The 25637-nt window shown below is 43.1% G+C and overlaps 1 protein-coding gene across 5 annotated transcripts in view; it reads left to right on the plus strand.

The window, feature by feature from the left end:
• The window catches only part of EXT2 (exostosin glycosyltransferase 2), a 119162-nt gene that overhangs the window by 85083 nt on the left and 8442 nt on the right, over nt 1-25637 (plus strand). For 2 of the 5 annotated variants that reach the window (XM_014543300.1, XM_014543299.1), the window contains 4 exons: nt 379-545; nt 18866-19009; nt 20732-20860; nt 22567-22649. In XM_014543300.1, coding sequence (XP_014398786.1) covers nt 379-545; nt 18866-19009; nt 20732-20860; nt 22567-22649 — 523 coding nt within the window. Of the gene's footprint in view, nt 1-378; nt 546-846; nt 1412-5495; nt 5712-18865; nt 19010-20731; nt 20861-22566; nt 22650-25637 lie in introns of those variants that run through there. The other 3 variants (XM_014543303.1, XM_014543301.1, XM_014543302.1) reach the window with 3 other exon arrangements.

Below are 25637 nucleotides of genomic sequence, written 5' to 3' on the forward strand. Positions count from 1 at the left end.
AGCAGACGCTCAACGCAGGAGCTGCTGAGCTGTGGTGACTTGGCAGCTGTGGTTCTCTGATGACGCACCTGGAACCAGAGAGGAGGGAGCCCGATTCCAGGGTACATCACCTGAGAACCGCCCTCTTGCAATCCAGGATCCCTCGGGGAATGTTGGAGAGCCGGTTTTGGCCCCGTCCCCACAGGCCAGGCTGAGGGACCCCACCGGTGCATGAATCCATGCACTAGGCCTCTAGTATAAAATATTATAAAATTGCATTTGTAAGAACTGCCCTTGCACACTGTGTGTGGATTTGATTCTTCCAGCTCATTTGTGATATGCTGCTGTCACCACCTTTTTTTTTTTTTAAGATAAATACCTTGTGTTTTCTTTTTCCAGAGTCTCTCTGGCCCAAAATCCGGGTTCCATTAAAGGTTGTGAGGACTGCTGAAAACAAACTGAGTAACCGTTTCTTCCCTTATGACGAAATCGAGACGGAGGCTGTCCTGGCTATTGATGATGACATCATTATGCTGACCTCTGATGAGCTACAGTTTGGTTATGAGGTAAGGAGATTTTAAGCAGTATATTTACATACTTAATATTTATTGCCTATTATTGCTTACTTTTCCTAATAAAGATTATTATATTTCATTCTCCAAAGTCATAATAATTAAGTTCAAATAGATCCAAAGCTGTGCATAGGGTTATGAAGCTGTTCTTTAAAACTTTGGGGAAACCCTATTCCAAAATGACAACTGTCCCTCCACCAGTTTGGAGAACTCCCAAGGAGAGTCCCAGGGGACATTTTCAAAAGAGCATCTATAGCATTTAACAAGCACTTAATTGATGTCTCCTTTTGAATAGCGCTCCCCTGACTCCAGCAGCTGGGCGCTGCAACAATAAAAACATCATTAAGTGAAGAAGCTGGCGACGCTGACAAACAGAAAGCAGACCCTGTTGATGGCTTTCTTTCTGAGTTTTAAGTGGGGAGGCTGGCTGCCTGTCTGAAGGGAGAAACATTCTCTATCACTGTTCATTCGATGCGGCTGATGGATTAGGCAGGGTTCAGGGGTTAAGTATGGAGACCAGTAAAGGTCTCCCCAGGGGAAAGTGCCCTGAGCTGAGGCCTGGTGAAAAGCAATAGGAATTGATGAGCTCTGTCGGGGAGGATGTACGAGAGATGCACGATGGCGACAGGAGAGGCCCGTGGCTGCAGGGGCGTAATGGTGGATCAGACCTAAGCAAAACAGAGTGTATAAATCAATTAGCTACAGCTGGCATGTGCGAAGGTGGTGACATTGATCCCCTGGAGTCATCCCGCCTTTGGGAGAGAGGGAACCATCTTCCTTAGTTGACTTGGGATTTGTTGAATTTGGGGCTCTAAGAAATCGTGAAGTTTTATTAAATGAAGCCATATTTGGTACACGTATTTATTATAGAAATTTATTTTCTAGCCCTTAAGTAAAAAGTGAATTTTAAGGGGAAGAAATAAGAATCCCTCTATCACCACTACCACCAAAAATTAAAAGCTCAAGTTTTCCTTGGTTATTTTTTTAAATATGTATGTATGTAGCTCTATTTGGGTGTAAAAGTAATTGTGGAATAGGTGAGCGATACCCTGGTCAGTATAGTTACTGACCAGTGAAAGGCTTGAGAGTAGCTAATCACACACACATTCATCTTTTTGGACTTCTTTTCATTCATAGAGATGTCTTTTACATCATCACATTTAGGGTGTTGAATGATTTTTAGTAAATCTCATTCCCATTTTTTTAAAAAAAGCAAATTACCTACTTGTTTCTCTAGCCAACTCAGGGCAAAAGACCAATTGTTTCTGCAGGTTTTCTCTCTTCATTGTCTATATGGCTTCAAACTATACCCATGTATCTATTTCTGTGAGAAAGGGAATATTCAGAATGATGTAGCCTAGACGGACATATTCTTGTGGAGTCTCAGCCCCAGCATTCCAAGCAGGGGTGGGGCTGGGAGACAGTAACTAATAACTAGCACAGTCTGCCCCTACTGTAAAAGGTAAGAGATGTAGGAGGAATGATAGGGGAAGAGCTACCTGGACTGTTAGTCTGAAAATGATAGTGAGCCCTAGAATCCCTTTCCAGGAAGAAGTTCTTAGAGCCACAACAGTGCTTTCCCAGCCTTTGTCAAAACATAACACAAACCCTAACCGGTTTGGCTCAGTGGATAGAGCGTCTGCCTGCAGACTGTAAGGTCCCAGGTTCGATTCTGGCTAAGGGCATGTAACTTGGTTGTGGGCACATCCCCAGTAGGGGGTGTGCAGGAGGCAGCTGATCAATGTTTCTCTCTCATTGATGTTTCTAACTTTCTATCCCTCTCCCTTCCTCTCTGTAAAAAATCAATAAAATATATTTAAAAAAAAAAACATAACACAAACAGGCGATGTTAATGCTGTGCACTGCGGCACATAGACAAGGCTGGTGCACTAGACGGGACCCGCCCTCAGGCCTCCCTGCTGATCTGGCCAAAAGGATCAGAATCTTAGCTTGCCTGTTAAGCATCCAAAAGTCAGAACATAGAGGGAACTAGAGATATCCTGCCGCTTCGTTCCTGAGGAAACTGAGGTGCAAAGAAGTTAAATCCCTTCTTTTAATCCTCACCTGAGGATATATATATATAATATTTTTTTCACTGACTCTAGAGAGGGAGGAAGGGAGAAGGAGAAAGAGAGGGAGAGGGAGAGAGGGAGGGAGGGAGAGAGAGAGAGAGAAGGAAGGAAGGAAGGAAGGAAGGAAGGAAGGAAGGAAGGAAGGAAGGAAGGAAAAGAAAAGAAAGAAAAGAAAGAAAGAAACATACATTGATTGGTTGGTTGCCTCCTGCCTGAGCCCTGACCAGGGATCAAACCCGCAATTTTGTGCCTGACCAGGAATTGAACCCACGACCCTTCGGTGCATGGCACAGCACTCAACCAACTGAGCCACACCAGCCAGGGTTAAATTCCTTCTTTAAAGTGTTAAATGTTCATTTAATATAGCCATTAAAGGTATACCACAGCAAGTTTTTGAGAATGAAAAGCCGGTTCATGTAGGAAAGGCCTCTTTTCTTCCACTGTCTATGACTTGAGCACACAGACATTAGGATTAGAGACCTAATGCTGGGTATCATTATTTATTTTATTGGAAGAAAACACAGGGGTCATTGCCTGTTTAAATGGGTCATATTCCCTGTTGGAAGGCAAAGAGCTTTGGGAAATGTTACATTCCCTCTCCAGCCCCCAAATCAGGAGCTAAGAATGATCTTTCCTGGCCCCGCGTGCTTCTGACTTGTTTGACAAGCTCTAGTGAGCTGCCAGATGTTGAAATTCTTTTCAGCCTGGAATAATTTATTTATCTATTTATGTATTTTACCAGGAAAGTATCTATTGAGTTCTTGATACTCATTTGCAAGGAACTCCTGGGGGAACAGTAGCAGTGTATAGTGTTACTCGAATGTTTGATTTTCCCCCCCCCTCCAAGTCTGTCTGCTTTTATTTCAGACCTAAAGAGTGGGGAAATAAAATGCAACTTTTCCTCCTCCCCTCCCCCGCCTTTTAGAGAGACCATTTAAAACATGTGGCAGAAAATGAGCCATGCAGACTTGGCTGAATGTATGAACCCGTGAATTTATTTTTCCTTTCATACTTTGATCCTCATTTCCAACCATAAAAATTATTAGTAGCACTTAAGTGTTGAACATTTTTCACCTGAGAGATGTGAAACACTCTGGGCTAGTAATACTGGCTATAAAGTCAGTACTTCACGTGGTGAATGGACTTCACTAAGAGCCAACTGCATGTTGTTAGGTGCACAAAATGCCTAGCACTTTACTTTCTCTTACTGCCTGGGTGTCCCATGGGTGGTAGAGGCTGGTCAAACCTCTTGGGTGCTAATAAATTTTGAGAATTTATTTGTATTGTTTTGTTCACAACAACCCAAGGTAATGGCAAGTATATACTCTCAAAGAACCATGGGAAGACAGCAAAGTATCTTGGAATGCCCCACTTTTTTTTATGAGAACATAAAAGTCTTTGAGTGTTCCTGGTGTAGGAAACACTGAGGGGAAAGGCACCAAAGTGAGAATGAGCCTGGTATGTGTGGTCACACAGGGAGGCCATAAGCAGATTGATGTGCTGAGGGTGGGACTTGTGTTTTGGTTAACAGTGGACGCGAGGTTGGTTAGGCAGTAGAGGCCCAGCTGACAGATAGGCTCAGAGGCCAGCTGAGAAGGCTTAGGTGGTAAAGAGGGACTGTCGGTTTGTAGGGAGGTGTATGGGAAAAGCAGTCAAATCACAGAATGAAGTGGAGATGACTGAGAGTGAAGACAGGGACAGGCAGTGGTAGTCGAAAATCTATCAACTGGACGTTCAAATGGATTGAAGAACCAAGGAGAAGAAAAAGGCTTACACATAGCTTAGATTCAGTTTGTGATGAGGAGAATTGGAGAATTCCGCTAACTGGAGAATTCCAGAGCTGAGGCGCTATATAACAGTCACATTTTAAACATAATTAGTGAAATTTGTAGCTATCCATACATTCATCCAGGAAGAGGGTGAGAGATGATAAAATCTGTGGTCCTAAATAAACTATCCCACGTTTTCCCTTCTTACTAGAAGAGATGAAAGATGGAAACAACCTATCATAGAATTAGACTTCATAATAATCTCTTTTTAAAGCTAGCAGGCCGATAACTTTTTAAAAAATAGACTCTCTGTCCTTCTGTTCGTCCCTCTCTGAGCTCCCTGCCAGTGAAAGTGCCACAGATACCAGGTCTGGGGAACAAACAGATGCACATGCAGCCTTGGCCTGGGTCTAGATTGCTCCTCACAGACTCATGGTCATGATCCTTCTCTCAGAAAGTTAACTGCTTTCATCCCTGAATTTTAAGCCTCAGAGGCCTAACTGTGAAAATGCGCTCAGTTTTGTTGGGAATCCAGGAGGCTTTTCTTTGTGATTCATGGAACCACCTATCATCCTGCCATGGACTCTAGAGCAGACTTTCCCTTGGAGTTCATCCAGGGCATGAACAAACTCAGTTCTTGCATAACCAAGACCAATAAAAAGGGAACTTCCCTGAGGGGGGCCCATAAATGAAGGGACATCCCTGGATAGGTGCATAATCCAGTTATTGGAAGTGTGTCAGCCTTCATGAGAGCCAGTACCTTAGATTCCCATTCCTTGACCTCTTGGCTGACTCGAGTCCTTGAGCCTCCTCAGGCTCTGACCCGATGGGTGACTGGAAAGACTGGGATTCCAGTATTTCCTTCTCTTACTTGGCTGATGAACTGTAGCTGGAGTGCCCAATGGGGCCAGTCCAGCAGGGAGTGCACGTGGCGCTGGGGAGCTGAGGGTGCTGAGAGCTGGGCCCGTTTGGGGCACACACAGGGTCAGACCTCGCCAACGTTGTTCTGAATCAGCATTTGCCGGGTCTGACACTAAAGCTTTACAATGCAGTTAGAACCACTGTGCCCAAGTTGCACTTTTTGAAAACTCTCCCTTTCTTAGGATTTGTGGTGCACCCTCTTCACTAAGTATCTGAAGAAGCTGATGGCTGTAAGCGCTCTTGGAGCCTGCGTATTACACATGAGTGACAGTCCCCCTCTGAGTACCTTTCCTGGGCCTGGGCATAATATCAGTACAATAATAAAGATCAAAAAGAACATCTGTCTGTCTTTACTTCATTTTTCACTTTTCTTACTTACCTGAAGAGTTGCCCTTAATAGAGATTGTCATCTTTGGAAGAGGGAATGGGCCAAATAGCTCATTTCTATGAGTGACCCCGCCCCCGCCCCTCTTAATAGAGATTGTCATCTTTGGAAGAAGGAATGGGCCAAATAGCTCATCTGTGAGTGACCCCGCCCCCGACCCCCGCCCCCTGCCCGTGGTGTGTAGTCAGAGCTTCCCTCAGAGGAGACTGGAAGGCTGTGGCAGAGGTGAGCCGTTCTTTCTTAGAGACTCCTCTCCCTGCGTACTCTTCATGTTGCTTCAGGCTCCCTGTTTTCAGCCTGTGGGGGAACTGAATAATCTGTTCGGTCTGTCCTACGTCCAGCTTGCTTTGATTTACACCCCCAGACCCAGGGGACCTGGCGGGAAAATAGCTGGTGTGTGTGGTTGCTGCAGCGAGAACTGCTGAAAGAAGAGCCAGGGCCGCAGCCAGGAGCCCACGGAGGTGCTGAGAGAGGCTGCGGGAAGGCTGACCTCGCGGAGCTTTTCTAAAGCACCCAGTCCCCATCGGAGAATAAGTCAAACAAATATTAAGGGAAGAAAATCGAGTATGTATGCTGAACCGTGAAATAACATCTGAGCGGTTAAAAAGCACCCAGTTGGGAATTACAATAGAGTGACACTTTTTTCTTCCCCACTGAGCACATTAAAAGTAACAAGCTCAGAATTTGTTTACATAGCCATGAACGAAGCATCCCATGTAGGGCGAGGGGCTCTGGCTCCCAAAGTGAAGGGAGCACGTTTCTTGCTGGCACAACCTTACATTGAAGGGTGTCTCCTCAGACTCCCATGCAGAGTGAGTCAGGGCAGCTGGTTTCAGTATCTTTTCCATAAGTGCCTACTTAGTGCCAGGCAGTGCTGGCGAGGAGAGCGCTCTCCTGACTCTGCCCCTCCTAGCCCCGTGTGCTCCCCCGGGCCTCAGCATCTTTCCTGCCTCGGTGCCATCAGGGCCACCTGGCTTTACTAGTGTAGCTTAGTGCTTGTACTGTGGGGTGGTTCCTGTAAAGAGGTGTCGGTACAGTTGATGGTTTAAAGAATGCACACTTTCCCTCCCCCACCCATCACAGAGATAACTGCAATGATATTCCAACACTGAAAGGATCCATATGTTTGAAGGTTATTGTTCCAGAAGCTGCCTGTTGTCTCTTTGGGGTTGATTACAGGCTTTTCTCCAGGAATTCAGGCTTCAGGATTTGGGGATAGGGGGAATTTGTCTTGCATGGGCTGCTTATCTGCCTTGCTTTTGATAGAGATGCTTACAGGCGGAGTGTGGGCAGGCTTGGCCTAGGGCCAGGGGAAAGCCACAGCAGCACCCAGGCCCCGAACTCTCCCAGCTACACTCTCAGGAAAATAGCTTTCTGAGGAAAATTCTCTGTTCCCAAACGTGAAGCTGAGCTATGCATTGCCCGTTGTAAACTGCTTACAGACTGTGAGTTTGAGGCCATGCTTGGTGATTGCTAATGCATTAGACGTAGCATTATTTGTAAGAATAAAAAGAAAGAAAACTTAAAAGATCAGAATAATCCCCTGACCTTAGAAACGTCATGATTGGGAAAGCGAGTCTAGAAAGCAAGGTGATGGTCAGTTGATATTTATAGCTCTTAGATCACATCCATTGCTTTGTGCTCAAAAATTGGTGCCTGGGATTCACATTAATGGTGCGCTGTATGTGCTACTGTCTGTTGGCTCATTTAGCTCAAGTGTTGGCAACCTTTAAAATTAATATTTCTAAGTTCTCAGCCAGCCTGTGTGTTACGCTGAAGATTTGAGGGGTGGGCCAGAAGTGTTGATGAAATGTTGACACTCTGCTCTGAGAAAAGGAAGGAAGGGGCTAACTTACAAGCAGGACCATCATGAAATCCACAGCATAGATCTGGGACTAGACTGGAAAACTCCCCTTTAGAGCTGTACATTCAGACAAGATTGTGTCTGCCTTGTTTACTACCGTATGCCTAGTGCTTGACACATAGTAGTTGCTCAGTAAGTATTTATTGACTAAAGAGCGAACTTAATGTGCTTGGACATTGAATTTTCTCCTATATAGTTCCTATGAGTAAAATTATAAGGAGCTGTTCAAAGTTAAATACTCTCCTATTTTATATTAGGTAGGGAATCCTGGTCTTCCATTTCTTGGCCTGCTAGACAGACAGCAAAGAGTAATTTTGTGCCCTAGCCAGTTTGGCTCTGTGGATAGAGCGTCGGCCTGCAGACTGAAGGTTCCCCGGTTCGATTCTGGTCAAGGGCACCTGCCTGGGTTGCAGGCTCGGTCCCCAGTAGGGGGTATGCAGGAGGCAGCCAGTCAGTGATTCTTTCTCATCAATGATGTTTCTATCTCCCTTTCCCTTCCTCTCTGAAAACAATAAAAATATATTTTTTAAAAAGAGTAATTTTGTGCTATTTACCTATCTGGTTGTGGGTAATGAGAATCTCAATCCTAACGTTGCAAACTAACTTTCTTTTCTTCCCTTGAAATGAAATCCATAAAGCTTTTTCCTTATTCCCTGCCTTCCCACCCCAATCCAGAAGTAATCCTACTATCCTCTTAATTCTATTTTGTACTTTTTCTTGTACCCTTGCTTTGTTTCGTCTCTAGCTTTTTATGAATATGTCATTAGCTTTTCTGAATGATAAGCTCCTTAGTAACAAGATATATGCTTTACTTTTGTATTCACTCTTTGAAGCGTAAGACAGTCCCTAAAAATAGTTGGGGCAACTGATTTTTGACAAAAGGTGCAAATGCAGTTCAGTGAAGGAAGGATAGCCTTTTCAACAAATGGCGATGGATCAGTTGGATATCCATAGGCAAAAATTTAACCTTGATCTAAACCTCACATCTTACAGAAAAATTAACTGAAAGTGAATCATGGATTTAAATGTAAATATGAAGCTTTAAAGCTTTTAGGAAAAAAACTTGAGAAAATTTTTCAGATCTCAGGTTAAACAGAGTCTTAGACTTAAGACCAAAAGCATAATCCTAAAAGGAAAAATTGATAAATTGGACCTCATTAAAATTTAAAACTTCTCTGTGAAAGACCTTTTGAAGAGGATGAAAAGAGAGAGAAAATATTTGCAAACTACATGTCCAACAAAGGACTGAACAGCTAGGATCTATAAGGAACTCTCAAAACTCAACAGTTAAAAAACAAACAGTCCAATCAGAACATGGGCAAAGACACAAACAGACATTTCACGGAAGAGGATATGCAGATGGCAAGTCGCACATGAAGAGCTATTCAACATTGTTAGCCATTAGGAAATGCAAATTAAAACCATAATTTATATATCGCTATACACCTATCAGAATGGCTAAAATAGAAAATAAATAGTGACAATACCAAAAGCTGATAAAGATGCCAAGAAACTGGATGACTCGTACGTTGCTGGTGGGAATGTAAAATGGTGAGGCCACTCTGGAGAAACAGTTTTGGCAGTTTCTTATAAAACTAAACACGCAACTACCATGACCCAGCAGTTGTACTCTTGGGCATGTATCCCAAAGGAGTGAAAATTTATGCACACACAAATTCGTAATAGCTTTACTTGCAATGGCCAAAATGAATCAGCCCAGATGTCCTTCAGTGGGTAAACTAGTACATGTACACCGTGGACTATTACTCAGCAATAAAAGGGAACAAATGTAGGTGAGTCTTCAGGGAATTGTGCTGCATGAAAAAAGCCAATCCCAAAAGATTACATACTGTATCATTCCATTTATATAGCCTTTTTGAAATTACAAAATTATATAGAGATGGAGAACAGATTAGTGGTTGCCAGCGGGAACCTGAATGGGGGAGGGTGTCTGGAAAAGATTGACAGGAGGGACCCTTGTGATAGAAATGCTCTGTATCTTGACTGTGTTGATGGTATGCATCACACTATCGTTTCACAAGATGTTGCCCTTGTAGAAAACTGTAAAGAGGACACAGGATGTCTGCATTTTTCTCACAACTTCTTTTTCATCTGTAGTTGTCTCATAATAAGATGTTTAATTAAAAAATAGTGGTAACTCAAGTTGAATGCATAAATGAATTAATAGGAATACTCAAATCTCTCCATCGCCATGGCTTGAGCTTGCTGTTGGATTGCCATTCTAGAACTTGATATCAGGATTAATATTTTTTTAAATAGATGGAAACTTCTGGATTTTAAAAAATTTTTTACCCAAGGATATGTTTTATTGATTTTAGAGAGAGGAAGGGAGGAGGAGAGAGAGAGAGCCATGGAGGTGAGAGAGAAATATCTATTGGTTGCCTCCGATACATGTCCCAACTGGGATTGAACCTGCAACCGTTTGGTGTATGGGATGATGCTCCAACCAACTGAGCCACCTGGTCAGGGTGGATTTATTTATTTATTTATTAATGCTGTTGGGGACATCATCTGTTTTGACAGTTTGGACTTTATTGTAGTTTTTATCTTTTATTGTGAGCCATCCCAAGTCATTTTTGGCGGGGCGGCGGGGGGGGTGCGACGGGGCAGGGGATGGAATAGATGGGATATAAAGAAATAATTTGAAAGAGTCCCTCTGCTGTTTGATTATTCACCAAGGGATTCTGGGGTTTACCTACACATACAGGGCACTGTGATGAATTTACTCATTAAGAAATTATTTTGAACCACATTTATGCTTTGAATTCAGCCAGGATTACAGGGTTTGTGGTCAGTGCCACTTCCTCCTTTTCTACAATGAGAAGAAAACAAAATCCACTTGATATTTTAAAGACTTGATAATGTTTATTTATAAAACTAACATCTCTTTTTCCACTCCTGCAGGATTTAAAGAGAATAGCCATTGGCTTATGATTACTCTTCTTTTAACTTCATTAAGCAATCCTCTGGGACTAGACTTAGATTAGTATGGCCCCCATTGGAGTTGAGCTTATGGAAATAAAGATGATTTCATGTTTAGTGGGTCTTAAGGAGCACAAAATTAGAAAATCCATGGCCCTATCCTGACCTATCCCTTCCTCCTCCCATACCCTCAATTTCATGTCTCCTCTTTCCTTCTTTATTATCACTCAAGGGATTCATTGCCTCGTGAAAAATAGTAGTTGAGTTTAATCTTTTGTTCAGCTGCTTTTTGCTTGTATTTCCTTCTCTGCCCCAGAGCCTCACAGATTACAAGGTTCCAGTAGGCCTGGGGATGTCATATGTGGAATCTCTCTGGTTTGCTACATAGCTGACAGGAGTTCCTTCTCTTAATGGTGTGAGCATGTGGCGCTCTTTGCTAAATGGAAACCACATTCATGAAGAGACTTCAGCTTTTAGAAGATGAGTACTGCTGAGAGCAAAGGGTTTTGTCACTTTCCCCACCTCCTCCTCCTCCTGTTCTATTTTCAACTTGGTCATCAGCATGCACGTGCGACTTTACCATCTCTGCCCCGATGACACTGCGTGTGATTTAAGACAACATCTGACTTCTTTGTTTATGAGTGAGGATGGAGCATGGGGAGATGAGGTGCTTTTTAGAATCAGAAGGGTGGGAAATCATGACGTCATGAAGAGGCGACTGGACTGGCAGTTAGGACCCAGCTTGAACTAGCAGTGTCACCTTGGGACAGCCACTTCCTCTCCAGCTCTCAGTTTGCTCATTGTGTAGTGAGGGAACTGGGTCAGAGGATCTCTGCCTTCCAGATGACCTCTGCCTGAGAGAGTGTCGGCAGGGGTCAGCAACTTAGACCATCAAAGTGAGCCTCTTCTCCTTACCACCCACAGAAGGCTCAAGGAGGAGTTCTAAAGCCACCTTCTTCGGCTGTGCCTTCCTCGTAGTGGTAACTGGTGCAAGTTTAGTAGCACACATTCCTCTGTCAGCCGTGGCCAACTCCAGACGGCCTCTTTGCCTCGTCACTGCCCCAGGCTTCCTGAAGCAGGAGCGTGGAGGGATTGGAGATCGTGTCCCCCTCACCAAGGCACTAACCTCCAGCCAGGCTGAGCAAAGTAGGATTGCGGCCAAGATCCCAGAAGCCTTCCTGTGATACTGTTTTTCCCACGTGGTTTTTTGTTTTGTTTTGTGTGCTTTTTAGAGGAGAACGAAGAGAGAGAAAGAGAAACATCGATGTGAGAGACAAACATTGATTGGTTGCCTCCTGTATGTGCCCTGACCAGGGATCGAACCCACAACCCAGGTATGTCCCTTGACCGGGAATCAAACAGCCAGGGCTCTGCTTGGCTTATTTTAAGCAGAATCCTGTATTGAGTTGGAAAGATCTCTCAGGTAGATTGTGTGATCCAACAGGTAGATCTTAATTCATAACACAGCATGCATGTGTATTTGTCAGAACCAGTCAGCACGAGGGAACTCCAGGTGATAACTTCAGGGCTCCTTTCCTCTGAGATGTCTAACATTAGCATTTAATTGTGTCTCAGGCACCCCCTTGACAAAAACTACCAACCACCAGTGTAATGAAAAGCATGAGCTGAAAATGAAGCCAATCAGTCCTCCATTCTCATTTCAGGAAATTCCAAATATAAAAGGTGAGCTTTGTTCCCAGAGGGCTGAGAGTGAATCCGATCACTGGCTCCTCTGTGGAAACCAGCTAGGAATTGGAATCCAGCCAGCTACCCCTTTCCCATCTGGGCAGCATGCAGCACAACAAGCCTGAAGGGCCAGTAATTCAAAGACGTTTGCAAGTTGGGTTCCTTGCAACTCTGCCCTGGCCGAGCCCAGCATGTGACCACAGGGCTGGCCTGGTTCATAGAGCTCTGTTCCACTTTGATGGTTAGGTATTCCAACACTCAGGGGCGTGTGCAAGGAGAGAAATGAAACCCTGCCCGGTTTGGTGCACCTTGGATCCATACTTACCTCACCACTTCTCCGTCCCTCTCCTAACACATGTGGCATCTTCTCACCCAGTAGCAATATTCCTGTGGAGCTGTGCCTTTGAAAGTGTGGTAACTGTAGCAGCCACTTCAGAGAGTTACTTTTCTCCTGGAGCTGACCCATGATTTCCTAATTGAATATCCCACATGGGCACCACCTGTGGCTGTACCTTCCCCCTCTCCCCCCCAGTCAGTTTCCTGAATGTGACTGTGGTTAGCACACACCCTGAGTTTAAAATGCGCTCTCTAAGCTGGCTTAGAATACAGTGCATTATCCTTTTTTCAGGAACATTTATTAGGTACCCATATGTGTATGGCATTTTAAACAAAGTTAAATAATGCAGGCCATGCTATTTAGAAACCTATATCTTGCAACTGATTGCAATTAATGGGTTAGTTTCCTTGGGAATCGCTTAGTAAAGGAGAAGATATATGATTTTAGCTCTAAAAGGACATCAGAGGTCACTTAATCCAGCCCCTCATTTGGCAAAATGAAAGGACAACTTGAATAGGTCACTTGCACGACTGCGGCGGAGCCAGTTCTGGATCTGCTTTAACCATGTCCCCCGTTGTCTTTTCTGTAGGAAGTAATCTAGGCTGCCCCTGTGCCTTTTAAACAAAGGTAGAGCTTAGTTTGATCCTCTGGTGATGGGAAGCCACAAGGACCTCAGAAGCTTAAAAATTAAAAAACAAAATCGGTAACTCTGAAAGCAGCCACGTGATCACAGCTGGGAGTCCAGAAGAGGAAGTTTTCATAATCCTGGGAAGAGGTGGTTAGGACCAAATGTATAAAAATTAGGTTGGAAGGAAACAGTTGGAGGATGGTATTATGTTATTATAATCTCTGGCCCCAAATGTAAGGACTGTTCAAATTATTGCTGAGCCCCTAACCAAGCCATGGAATTTATTATAAGAGACATTGGCTTCTGTCTTCAAAGATGTGTGCGATTAAACATAGAGGAGGACACAATATGTGGAGCGCTACAGTAGGCTGGGCCAACAGTGGAGCCATGGCTTTGTGCCTTGAGAGAGCTATGGAAGCACTGTTACTAGACCCGCAGGGGTGGAGTGTGCAGTCTGAAATGCCTGCACTGTACAATATATAAAGGCATTTGCTAGTAATGTCAAAGGCTGACCCCAGAGCAGTCTCCTGAGGTAAAAAGAAGAGTTGAATTAGAGTAGGAGGTGGGTAGCCAAGAGGAGAGGGGGGTAGAGTTTGAGTTCTCACTCTGCTGGCTGGGAAAATGCTTTACTATGTACATAATCGACTCTGTGCTACACTGGGGCTCGATTAGAGAGGGCCCATCCCCTTCTGCTCCACTCCGTTTTGATCCTGTAGTCAGCTGCAGAGTTATAGATGAAGTGACAAGGATGGTATCTTGATTGTATCCAGCTGCCTGGAATAAGTCAAGGGCAGAGAGGCCCCACGTGAGGAGCAGCGCTCACTACAGGCTCCAAAGGAATCTGAAACTGGGGACACCTCGATGCTTTCAGAGCAGCACGGTTTAGCACTCTGCGACCCAGTGTCACCAATTAAGTCTCTCTGGAGAGAATGCTGATAAGTGGCTTCAGCTAACAGGAAGAGGACTGAAATCTTAACAGCGTTCGACCCTAAAACTGAGCCTGTATTACTGTTATTGCTGGAAACGGGGCTTGAAAAGAAGAACCCCTTGGGAAAGTGATTTCAACTTCCTTTGCATGGATTACAGAGCTCTGCTGACTCAGAGTAAATGGGGGTGCAACTTCCATCTAGCAGAGGTTCCCACTGAGTGGGTACCTCCCTCTCGCCCCACCTCACCCCTTTTCCTCCACCTCGTCCATCCTGGTGTTTACTTACTTGTGCTTGGAGCCCTTCAGAAATCTCTCTAATTCCATGGAGGTGAATCAGTGAGTGTTGTGCTGGTGTGACTTGCATAGACAGGTGCTGGGTGCTGGGAAGAGGAAACTGGCTGTGCATTTTAATGGAGCCTGCCCAGGCCCACAAACCAAACAGAAGTTATGGCTCACGTACTATGTTGTTGCTCTGGGCTCTATAAAACTGTAATAGTATCATATTATTTTAATCTGCTGAAATACAAACCCCAGAGTAGGGAACACAGCAGCAGCATTACACATCTGAGGAAATGTTTGACATGGATTCATTTGTCTGCAGCTATTAGGATGATGCCTGTGGCCAGTTAACTCTGTTGGTTACAACATGGTGTTAATGAGGCCAAGGTTGTGGGTTTGAGTGCCTGTTAGGTGAGCTGGTTTTACACAAAGGAAAGTTCTTTTCACAGCTCCAGACCACGCTCAAGACCCAGGGCAGACATCACATAAAAAGCATGTAGTAGATGATCACAAGGAGGACTGGGCAAGAGAGTGTAATGACTCAGCAAATCTCCCTTTACCCGCTTCTGGAAAAGCAATTTGAACCATGTGCTTTCGTGATGGTGAATTATTACTGTGATCTTCACACACAAAGGATATCACGTTATTATTAATGGTGCCGGTTGATCAATACTGTTGCAGACATCCTTTCTGAATTAAGGAATATAATGGCTCTGGCTGTGAAGAACAGAGAAAGGCTCTCTGGTTCTGTTCTTTCATTCTCAGCAATTGCCTGCTGAGATTCTGCCCGTTCATGCAGTCAACACGTGTGCATGGAATGCTGGCGTGTGCCGGCCCTTTTCTTTGTGCTTCAGACACCACAGTGAATAAGACAAATTCTCTGTCCTCACAGACTTTAAATTCTGTGGGAGGAAAATAGATAATAAATAAGAAACAATAAATAACCAGAACAATTTTGAAAAATGATAGTTTGGTGAAGAAAAGCATGGGGTGAGGGGAAGTGATGAAGACTGGCTGGTTGGGGGACAGTGTTTTCCTTAGGAAGGTGTGAAAATGCCTTTCATAGGAGGTACATAAGCAGAAAACTGACTGGTGAGCAGGAGCCAGCCTTCTGAAGAGCTGGGAGAACATTGCAGTCAGAAGGAAGAGCAAGCACAAAGGGCTTGAGGTCCGGTTGTGGTTAAGGAACAGAAAGCCACACAGCAGTCTGAGAGAGGTGGTGAAAGAAGAGGTTGAAAAGTGGCAGATCTTTTAGAAGAGGCTGAACAGTTTGGATGTTCTTAGTCAACAGAAAGCCATTTTTTGTTTTGTTTTGGGGTGAAACATTTAAAGATTTTCGGGGGATGCTATGGGTTGAAGTGTGTCCCTCTAAAAAAAGGTATGTTGAAATTCTAACTCTTAGTAATTTTATTTGGAAACTAGAGGTCCAGTGGATGACATTTGTGCACTGGGTGTGGGGGAAGTTCCCTCAGCCCGGCCTGTGTCCTCTTGCAGTCCAGGACCCCTGAGGGGGCCTTAGTGCTGCTGCCGCTTTGCTGGCCAGCTGTGAGCCCGGCTTCTGGCTGAGCGGTGCTTCCCCTGTGGGAGTGCACTGACCACCAGGGAGCAGCTCCTGCGATTAGCGTCTGCCCCCTGGTGGTCAGCGCGTGTCATAGCGACTGGTCGTTCCGCTGTTTGGTCCATTTGCATATTAGCCTTTTATTATATAGGACAGGGTCTTTTCAGAGGTAATCCAGTTAAACTGAGGTCATTGGGTGGGCCCTAATCCATTTTGACTGGTATCCTTATAAAAGGAAAATTGGCTACAGAGACATGGAGGGAAGAAGGCCACGTGAAGACAGGTTTGGAGGGATGCATGTACAAGCAAAGGAATGCCAGAGACTGACAACCAGCCACCAGAACTCAGAGGAGGCAGGGAAGGATCCCTCCCCCACAGGTTTCAGAGGGAGCATGGCCCTGCCAACACCTTGATCTTGGACTTGTAGGTTCCTGTTATTTTCAGCCACTGGTTTGTGTTACTGTGTTACAGCAGTCCTAGCAAACTAGAAAAGAGAAGTGCTAGCTCACTGGCTCTGTGTTTGGGAAAGCAAGGAGCATCCTCCCTTGCTCAGGGGCTCAGGGGCACTTGGGAGTTGGGGAAGCCTCCAGTTGCTGTAGCAATATGACCATAGGACATATCTACAGGGTGGGGCAAAAGTAGGTTTACAGTTGTGAGTATGCAAAACAGTTTGTTCTTATATTATTATTTATTAATTATTGCATTTTCCATATGAACAACTATTAAGGATAGAGCCATTGGTTGAATTATTCTGTACAGCATACTCTCATATTACTTTAGGAATGGTCTTTTTAGGAATGCTCTTTAATAATTTGGAAGAGCAAGAGTGGAAGCAAGGAGATAAGGAAGAAGCCTGTGACAGTCCAGGTGAGAGATGAGGGTGGTTTGAAGTAGAGAGAGGTAGTACAGATGGTAACAGGTAGTCAGAAGTAGAGCCAGAGGATTTGTAATGGGTTGGATATGGGAAAAGTGGAGAAAGAAAAGGAAGGAATAAAGGCTGACTCCTAGCTCTTGGGCTTGGACAGTGGGTAGATGGTTTATTGAGATGGAGATGATTGAGAGAATGGCTTATCTGGAGATATGGAATCAAGAGTTATGCTTTGGACATGTTAAGTTTGAGGTGTCTATTGTTTATTCAGTTGAAGATACTAAGTAGTTGGTTATCTCAGGAACTTTCAGGGTCAAACATAAATTTATAAGGCATCCTATACTAATAAAAGACAAACATGCAAATTGACCGTACTTTCGCTACACCTTAAGCCATGCCCACCAGCCAATCAGCAACTATATGCAAATTAACCCAACCAAGATGGCGGCCAGCAGCCACAGAGCTGGAGCGAGTAGGAGGCTTGCTTGCTCCAGTGATGGAGGAAGCCAAGGTTCCCCGCCTGCCGCGGCCCGGCTCTGAGCTCCACTGAAAGCAACAAAGTTTCAATTATAGAAGGTAAATAAACCCCAGATACCTGCTTTCAGCCAGCCGTGACCATACCTGCTTTCAGCCAGCCATGGCCACCATGGCCACAGAACTGGAGCGAGCAGGAGCTGGCTCTGAGCTCCACTGAAAGCAACAAAGTTTCAATTATAGAAGGTAAACAAACCCCAGATACCTGCTTTCAGCCAGCTGTGGCCACGGAGCTGGAGTGAGCAGGAGTGGGTTGTCCCTGGCGATGGAGTAAGCCAAGCTTTCCGCAAGCCTCTGCTAAAGGCAACAAAGTTTCAATTATAGACGGTAAATAAATCCCAGAATTAAAAAAAAAGAAAAGAAAAAAAGGAGAGGCTGGGAGCTTATGTCGCCAGGTTGCTTGGCCAGCCTGAAAACGGCCCTCAGCCCCTCACCCAGACTGGCCAGGCACCCCAGTGGGGACCCCCACCCTGAAGGGGGTGCGACCAGATGCAAACAGCCATCAGCCCCTCATCCAGGCTGGCCAGGCACCCCACAAACCTCCATGGGTTGAGGGTCCCCACTGGGGTGGACATCCTCCAAGGGGTCCCACACTGCAAGAGGGCATAGGCTGGGCTGAGGGACCCCCCCGAGTGCACAAATTTTTGTGCACTGGGCCTCTAGTCAGATTATAGGTGGTTTTTAAAGTGTTTGAAGCTAGATGAGATTACTTAGAGAGTTTAAGGAAGATCAGAGGGCCCAGGGCTGGGTCCTCAGGAACTCTGCTGACTAGAGGTTTGGTAAAGGGTAAGGAATCCTAATGCTGAGAAGCCAGCGCCCCATGAATAGCGGGCAAATTGTCAGTACTCATTAATGGTTAAACTAAATTACACAGAAATACATGGGAAAGGTATTGGAAGTACCTCATCCCCAAATTACCAAATTCTTTTTAACAGAACTGTACCTAAGAACATTTTTGTTTTCAATATGTCACAGATTATAGAATCAGACAAATTGCCTATACTTAAATTATGGCTTCTAAAAGATCATAAGAATGGCTGGCTGTGTGCTCCGGAGAAATAGTTTTTTGGTTTTTGTTTTCTTTTTAATTTAATTTTAATTTCTTTTAGAAACAGAGACTTTACAAGTTTTCACAATTGCCAAAATTCAATATAAATCAGGACAGTTGAGTTAGTTGCAGGATTCCATTTAGTCTTCATTTGTATGTTCTTTAATGATGGTACCTATTTCATTAATCATATGTTAAGAGATTACCTACCTTGACTCAATTCAGTAAGTTATTTCTCCACATTATTTGAAATTGCTGAGCAAGCACAGGAAGTGTTGGAAGAAATCAGAATCAACATCTGTCTTTGAATATTGGCAGAAGAGCTAGCACCTGTTCAAATAAACATCTTCAGAAGCGCATTCTGACCTTAGTTTGTGAAAATTTGAACCTCCAGAGTCTGTTTGTTGATACCTGTTTGGATTACTTCACACTCACTCTCTGTGCTTGGCTGTGTGTGAACTGGGAATGGACTGTTGATGTGCTTCTGTCCTTAGGTCTGGCGGGAGTTTCCTGACCGGTTGGTGGGTTACCCAGGTCGTCTGCATCTCTGGGACCATGAGATGAGTAAGTGGAAGTATGAGTCCGAGTGGACCAATGAGGTGTCCATGGTGCTTACGGGAGCAGCTTTTTATCACAAGGTAAGGTGTAGGGCAGGCTTGGGGCAGGTGGGTCTGAGTTGACAAAACAGAGTATGATACTCTTTTTTATTTGGCCCAATTTAATTTTTGCAGAGTTTATGAATAATGTTCTACTCAGAGATCTTAGAAAGGCCATGTTGTATGATACTTTTTAAAGAATAAAGTTATTATTTTTCTACTTGTGAAATAATAAATGCTTATAATAGAAAATGTGGAAAATTCAGAACAATTTTATTATATAAAAAAGTCTCTTGTATATCACTTAGAAACATTATTGTTGTTTAGATGTTTTCCCACTTTGTCTTTTATTTACTTAGTTATGCATATGTACACACATACCATTACAAATATTTGCATTAGCCTGCTATTTTTATGTATTATGTTGTGAGCATTTTCTCATGTCATTAACATTCCTCCATAATTTTTTCTTAACAGAATTGCTAATATACCATTATATTGGTATTCCACAAATTATGTGTAACTATTATTCTGTCATTGCTTGTTTAGATTGTTTTTAACTTTTTTGCTATTTTAAATAATGCTTAATATCTAATGTTTAAATAATGATTAATATCCATTTTCATAACTGTTTATACTTTTGAGCATTATGATAGATTCTATCACAGGGACTGAACATTTTGGGAAGGTTTTGATATATATTTTTGTCTATTGCTTTCGGTATTGTTTGTGTCAGTAGACACTCCCACCAGCAAAATATAAAACTATCTTACCATAGCCTCCCTTGCATGAAATGCACATGAAAATGGATCTCAGTGTTTTAACTGATTTGATTATTAGTGGGATTGAAATTCCTTTTGCTTATTTATGAGCCTTTTGTATTTCCCTTGTCTAAGAATTATCACTTCATGTTTTTGACTCTTAATTAGGGAGTGGTTGAAGGGTATGCATTGGACTTCAGAATATTCGGTTTGGTAATAGAGTGTTCCCTGGAAGTGTATGGTTTAGTTAAATAGTAACAACTGTCCACTGTCAGCAGAGGCGTAAGGCATGATGCAGGAGCAAGGTCTGTTTAGCCGGCGCAGTTCCGGTAGCTTGGCCGTGTCTGCACTGATTGCTGTCGTTATCTTGGCGCTGCTGCCCTCGTAGTTTTCAGGGCTCTAGGTGCAGAAAGGTTTTTTGCTCTTAGCAACAGATAATAAATAAGGTTTATAATTTGGGAGGTGTGTGGTAGTAGATTATATTTTTGGATGTGAATTTCTATACTATTTCATATGTAGGTAGGTTATGGTGGTTTCAGAATTGCCTCATTTTTGTTTTACTGTAAAAAGTATATACCTTTGCAATGTCAACCCACTTTAATTTATCTCTGTTTCCCTTTGCAATCTATGGAAAGAATAGAGAAAACAGGATTGGGCATTGTGACTCCAGGGAAAGATTTAGTAAAGATGAATGTACAGTGTGTCTCTGAACAATATTTGTAAAACACTTCATCAGTCCAATGGGCCTGCATCCTGCAAGGGCTTCACGTTGTACCTCTCCTCTGCTCTCAGTGGATGTTTTGAAAAGAGTGACAATATTTAAGATTTTGGTCACTTGGCCAACAGCATTCTAATACTTCCTTTGCCCTTCCTGTGGATACAGCCTTGTGATTAATCTTATGAGAGAAAGCTGTCCCCGTACCTTGACTGAGTTGTACTTTATGTATCAGCAGGAGGGAACTGCTATTTGAATGTTTCTTCTTTTTGTTTCTTCACCTGCTAGTATTTTAATTACCTGTATACCTACAAAATGCCTGGGGACATCAAGAACTGGGTGGACGCTCATATGAACTGTGAAGACATTGCCATGAATTTCCTGGTGGCTAATGTCACGGGGAAAGCTGTCATCAAGGTAGGAGGCATCCTGGTCCAGCTCTGCCGCTGACTTGCTCTATGATCTTGAGCAAGTCTTTTTTCCCTGAGCCTGAGACGTTCTCATAACTAGATGAAGTATGGGACTAGATGAAATGAAGTATTGGACTAGATGAACTTGGAGCTCCCTTTTCACTTTTTAAGATTCTATGATTAACATTGTCACCTTGTAAAATTGAAGGGTAGGCTTTGGTAATTTAAACATACTTTCTTTTTTTATGCAATTTCTTTGGTTACTGATTTTAAACTTCAGTATCAGAGGTAAAGGCTGTGATGGTCCATCTACAAATCATGTTTTTTAAAAAAATAATTTTAATCTCAAAGCTGATTTGAAATCTAGTTCTGTTAGGTAAAAGATACAGTTTACATCTTAAGGTAGCCATTCTTTTTTTATATATATATAGACATTGAAAAGATAGTACACTTTGTAAATTATAACTATAGTTGCCCTAAACGATGTTTTTAAATATTGATTACCGGATGTTAAAAATTACCTTTCCTATAATATATTAATGATCCCCTGAGGATAGATATCTATTCTTGAAATGTAGATTTTTCTCAAATTAGATCCCTAGATATGTAGAGAGCACACACTTTTTTATATAAGTGGAGTCATCTCAACCTTCTTTAATTCTGGGTCAGAATTCTGTGTGTGACAATGGGCACTACTTCTAGGCCAGATTCCTGATGCTGGAATCTTCCGATACTGGAAGCTTATATTGGAAATATAGTATGACATTCCTGGCTGACTCCTCATACTATTAATTGATGAGAGAAGCCAAATTAAACCACAGTGACTAAGGAAAGAGGAAGAGTTACTACTGGTGCTCTCTAACCCTGCCATCCTCATCCTCTCCCCCGGCTCTCTAAATAACTCCAGGACAGCTCACTGCAAGGAAAGTGAAAGAATGTGAATTGTGAAATTCATTTTAAAGGAAGTTTATCTCCAAATCTGCTTTTTGACAAGATGTTTTGGCTGTGCCTGCTTACTCTGGACAGTAATTCCTGGTGTCCTATGCTTCTTAATCTGACCTAGTTAGTCATCTAGCTTCCCCCCCCCTCAGTCTCTCTGCTGTTTACTTATCTTCACTAAGTTAGGATAGTAGCTTCCCCTGAGTGTGCTAGAAAAGCACTGGAAGTTTAAGGTTTGGGAGGGTAAGGGAGAATCAGGGAAAAGGATTCAGAGGCTGAGGGACCATTGGGTTGTTTTTTTCTGATTCAAGGGAATTGCAAAATAACCTGGCATCTTCTAGAGCCTGGTGCGGCTCAAAGCATTTGCCATGAGCTGGAAGAAGGAGAAAGAGCGCCTGTTGGAACTAAGGTTACGGTGAAAGTTATGGGAAGCTGTATTTCATCGCCCTTATGGCTGCAAGAACAAATGGTGTTTATACAAGGACCTTGGCAGTGAGAAAACAGTCATTAAACAGGAATTAAGGAGCTTGTCATCACCACTTCTTTCCAGCTACAGAAGGCAAAAGCCCTCCAAGCCTTTTTTATTGGGCCCTTGTGAGTTTGCCGTTGGCCGAGCCAGACAAAATTGAATGGAGAAATGGTGAGGTGTGTGAGTGTGTGTATGGAGGGAACAGGCATCTCCACTTACAGAACAGAAGCATGCAGAGTGGTGTCACAGCATGGTTTTATTGTCCTGGGTGCTGATAGCCAGGTATTTTTGTGTTCCTCTGGTAGGTGACACCGCGGAAGAAATTCAAGTGTCCAGAGTGCACAGCCATTGACGGGCTTTCTCTGGACCAGACACACATGGTGGAGAGGTGAGTGAGCCACTTACCAAAAGTCTGCCCTGGCTTCTGATCCCCATTTCCTGCCTTGGGCCTGTTTATGGGACTTTTTTGGAAATATAAGGACAGCAGCTGGTAGCCATAGTCACCTCCTTTTGCACTGTGGGAGTTGGGCTAGTTCAAGCCCAGGTCACCCAAAGAATTAATTTGGAATGCTACTTACTCAATTTGTAATGGCTGGAAGGGTCTTAAAAATATTGCTGGCTTTAAGCTCCAGAAGCCGGATTCTCCATTTAGACTAAGCAGTTAACCATCCACAGTCATTTGAGTGGAAGGTAGTTAATTCTAAGGAAATACTGGATTGTTTTCAGGGTAATATCTCCATGTTACAGTAGAAGTTTGATCAGAAAGAATTAAACCAAACCCACCAGGGACACATTACCTGTGCTGACACTACTACAACACCTACCAAGAACAGCCCTGAAAGCACAGCTCTACATTACAGAGAGGGCAGTGGGCAGCTCTGAAATACTCCCTTATTTCCATGCAGGCAGCTCCTCAACAAGCACACCTTTGTGCGGAGTGTAACACCAGGCCTTGTAGGTGCATGTAAAAGGAGTGGAGATGAATGTCTTCCCTGGAGACCGTTATAATCTTACAGTAAACCTAGGAGTTCTCACTTGTAACCCACAGGTACCCGAGCTTCGAATCTCTTGAATCAAACCCAGTTCTTCCAAAAGGCAGCTCCTTATGTAAGACAGCAGGCTCTGGCATCCAGTAGAGCTGTTTTCAAGGGACCAAAATTCACTCAGAGAATGCTGCAGTAGTAGAATGAGATATCTAGTTCAAGTTTCCACAGGTCTCATGCTTCTGGGTGTGTGGTAGTAGATTATATATACTTTATTTTTGGACATGAATTTCTATACTATTTCATATGTAGGTAGGTTATGGTGGTTTCAGAATTGCCTCATTTTTGTTTTACTGTAAAAAGTATATACCTTTGCAATGTCAACCCACTTTAATTTATCTCTGTTTCCCTTTGCAATCTATGGAAAGAATAGAGAAAACAGGATTGGGCATTGTGACTCCAGGGAAAGATTTAGTAAAGATGAATGTACAGTGTGTCTCTGAACAATATTTGTAAAACACTTCATCAGTCCAATGGGCCTGCATCCTGCAAGGGCTTCACGTTGTACCTCTCCTCTGCTCTCAGTGGATGTTTTGAAAAGAGTGACAATATTTAAGATTTTGGTCACTTGGCCAACAGCATTCTAATACTTCCTTTGCCCTTCCTGTGGATACAGCCTTGTGATTAATCTTATGAGAGAAAGCTGTCCCCGTACCTTGACTGAGTTGTACTTTATGTATCAGCAGGAGGGAACTGCTATTTGAATGTTTCTTCTTTTTGTTTCTTCACCTGCTAGTATTTTAATTACCTGTATACCTACAAAATGCCTGGGGACATCAAGAACTGGGTGGACGCTCATATGAACTGTGAAGACATTGCCATGAATTTCCTGGTGGCTAATGTCACGGGGAAAGCTGTCATCAAGGTAGGAGGCATCCTGGTCCAGCTCTGCCGCTGACTTGCTCTATGATCTTGAGCAAGTCTCTTTTCCCTGAGCCTGAGACGTTCTCATAACTAGATGAAGTATGGGACTAGATGAAATGAAGTATTGGACTAGATGAACTTGGAGCTCCCTTTTCACTTTTTAAGATTCTATGATTAACATTGTCACCTTGTAAAATTGAAGGGTAGGCTTTGGTAATTTAAACATACTTTCTTTTTTTATGCAATTTCTTTGGTTACTGATTTTAAACTTCAGTATCAGAGGTAAAGGCTGTGATGGTCCATCTACAAATCATGTTTTTTAAAAAAATAATTTTAATCTCAAAGCTGATTTGAAATCTAGTTCTGTTAGGTAAAAGATACAGTTTACATCTTAAGGTAGCCATTCTTTTTTTATATATATATAGACATTGAAAAGATAGTACACTTTGTAAATTATAACTATAGTTGCCCTAAACGATGTTTTTAAATATTGATTACCGGATGTTAAAAATTACCTTTCCTATAATATATTAATGATCCCCTGAGGATAGATATCTATTCTTGAAATGTAGATTTTTCTCAAATTAGATCCCTAGATATGTAGAGAGCACACACTTTTTTATATAAGTGGAGTCATCTCAACCTTCTTTAATTCTGGGTCAGAATTCTGTGTGTGACAATGGGCACTACTTCTAGGCCAGATTCCTGATGCTGGAATCTTCCGATACTGGAAGCTTATATTGGAAATATAGTATGACATTCCTGGCTGACTCCTCATACTATTAATTGATGAGAGAAGCCAAATTAAACCACAGTGACTAAGGAAAGAGGAAGAGTTACTACTGGTGCTCTCTAACCCTGCCATCCTCATCCTCTCCCCCGGCTCTCTAAATAACTCCAGGACAGCTCACTGCAAGGAAAGTGAAAGAATGTGAATTGTGAAATTCATTTTAAAGGAAGTTTATCTCCAAATCTGCTTTTTGACAAGATGTTTTGGCTGTGCCTGCTTACTCTGGACAGTAATTCCTGGTGTCCTATGCTTCTTAATCTGACCTAGTTAGTCATCTAGCTTCCCCCCCCCTCAGTCTCTCTGCTGTTTACTTATCTTCACTAAGTTAGGATAGTAGCTTCCCCTGAGTGTGCTAGAAAAGCACTGGAAGTTTAAGGTTTGGGAGGGTAAGGGAGAATCAGGGAAAAGGATTCAGAGGCTGAGGGACCATTGGGTTGTTTTTTTCTGATTCAAGGGAATTGCAAAATAACCTGGCATCTTCTAGAGCCTGGTGCGGCTCAAAGCATTTGCCATGAGCTGGAAGAAGGAGAAAGAGCGCCTGTTGGAACTAAGGTTACGGTGAAAGTTATGGGAAGCTGTATTTCATCGCCCTTATGGCTGCAAGAACAAATGGTGTTTATACAAGGACCTTGGCAGTGAGAAAACAGTCATTAAACAGGAATTAAGGAGCTTGTCATCA

The sequence above is a fragment of the Myotis brandtii genome, unplaced genomic scaffold (assembly GCF_000412655.1).
Source record: "Myotis brandtii unplaced genomic scaffold, ASM41265v1 scaffold324, whole genome shotgun sequence".
Classification (NCBI taxonomy): Eukaryota; Metazoa; Chordata; class Mammalia; order Chiroptera; family Vespertilionidae; genus Myotis; species Myotis brandtii.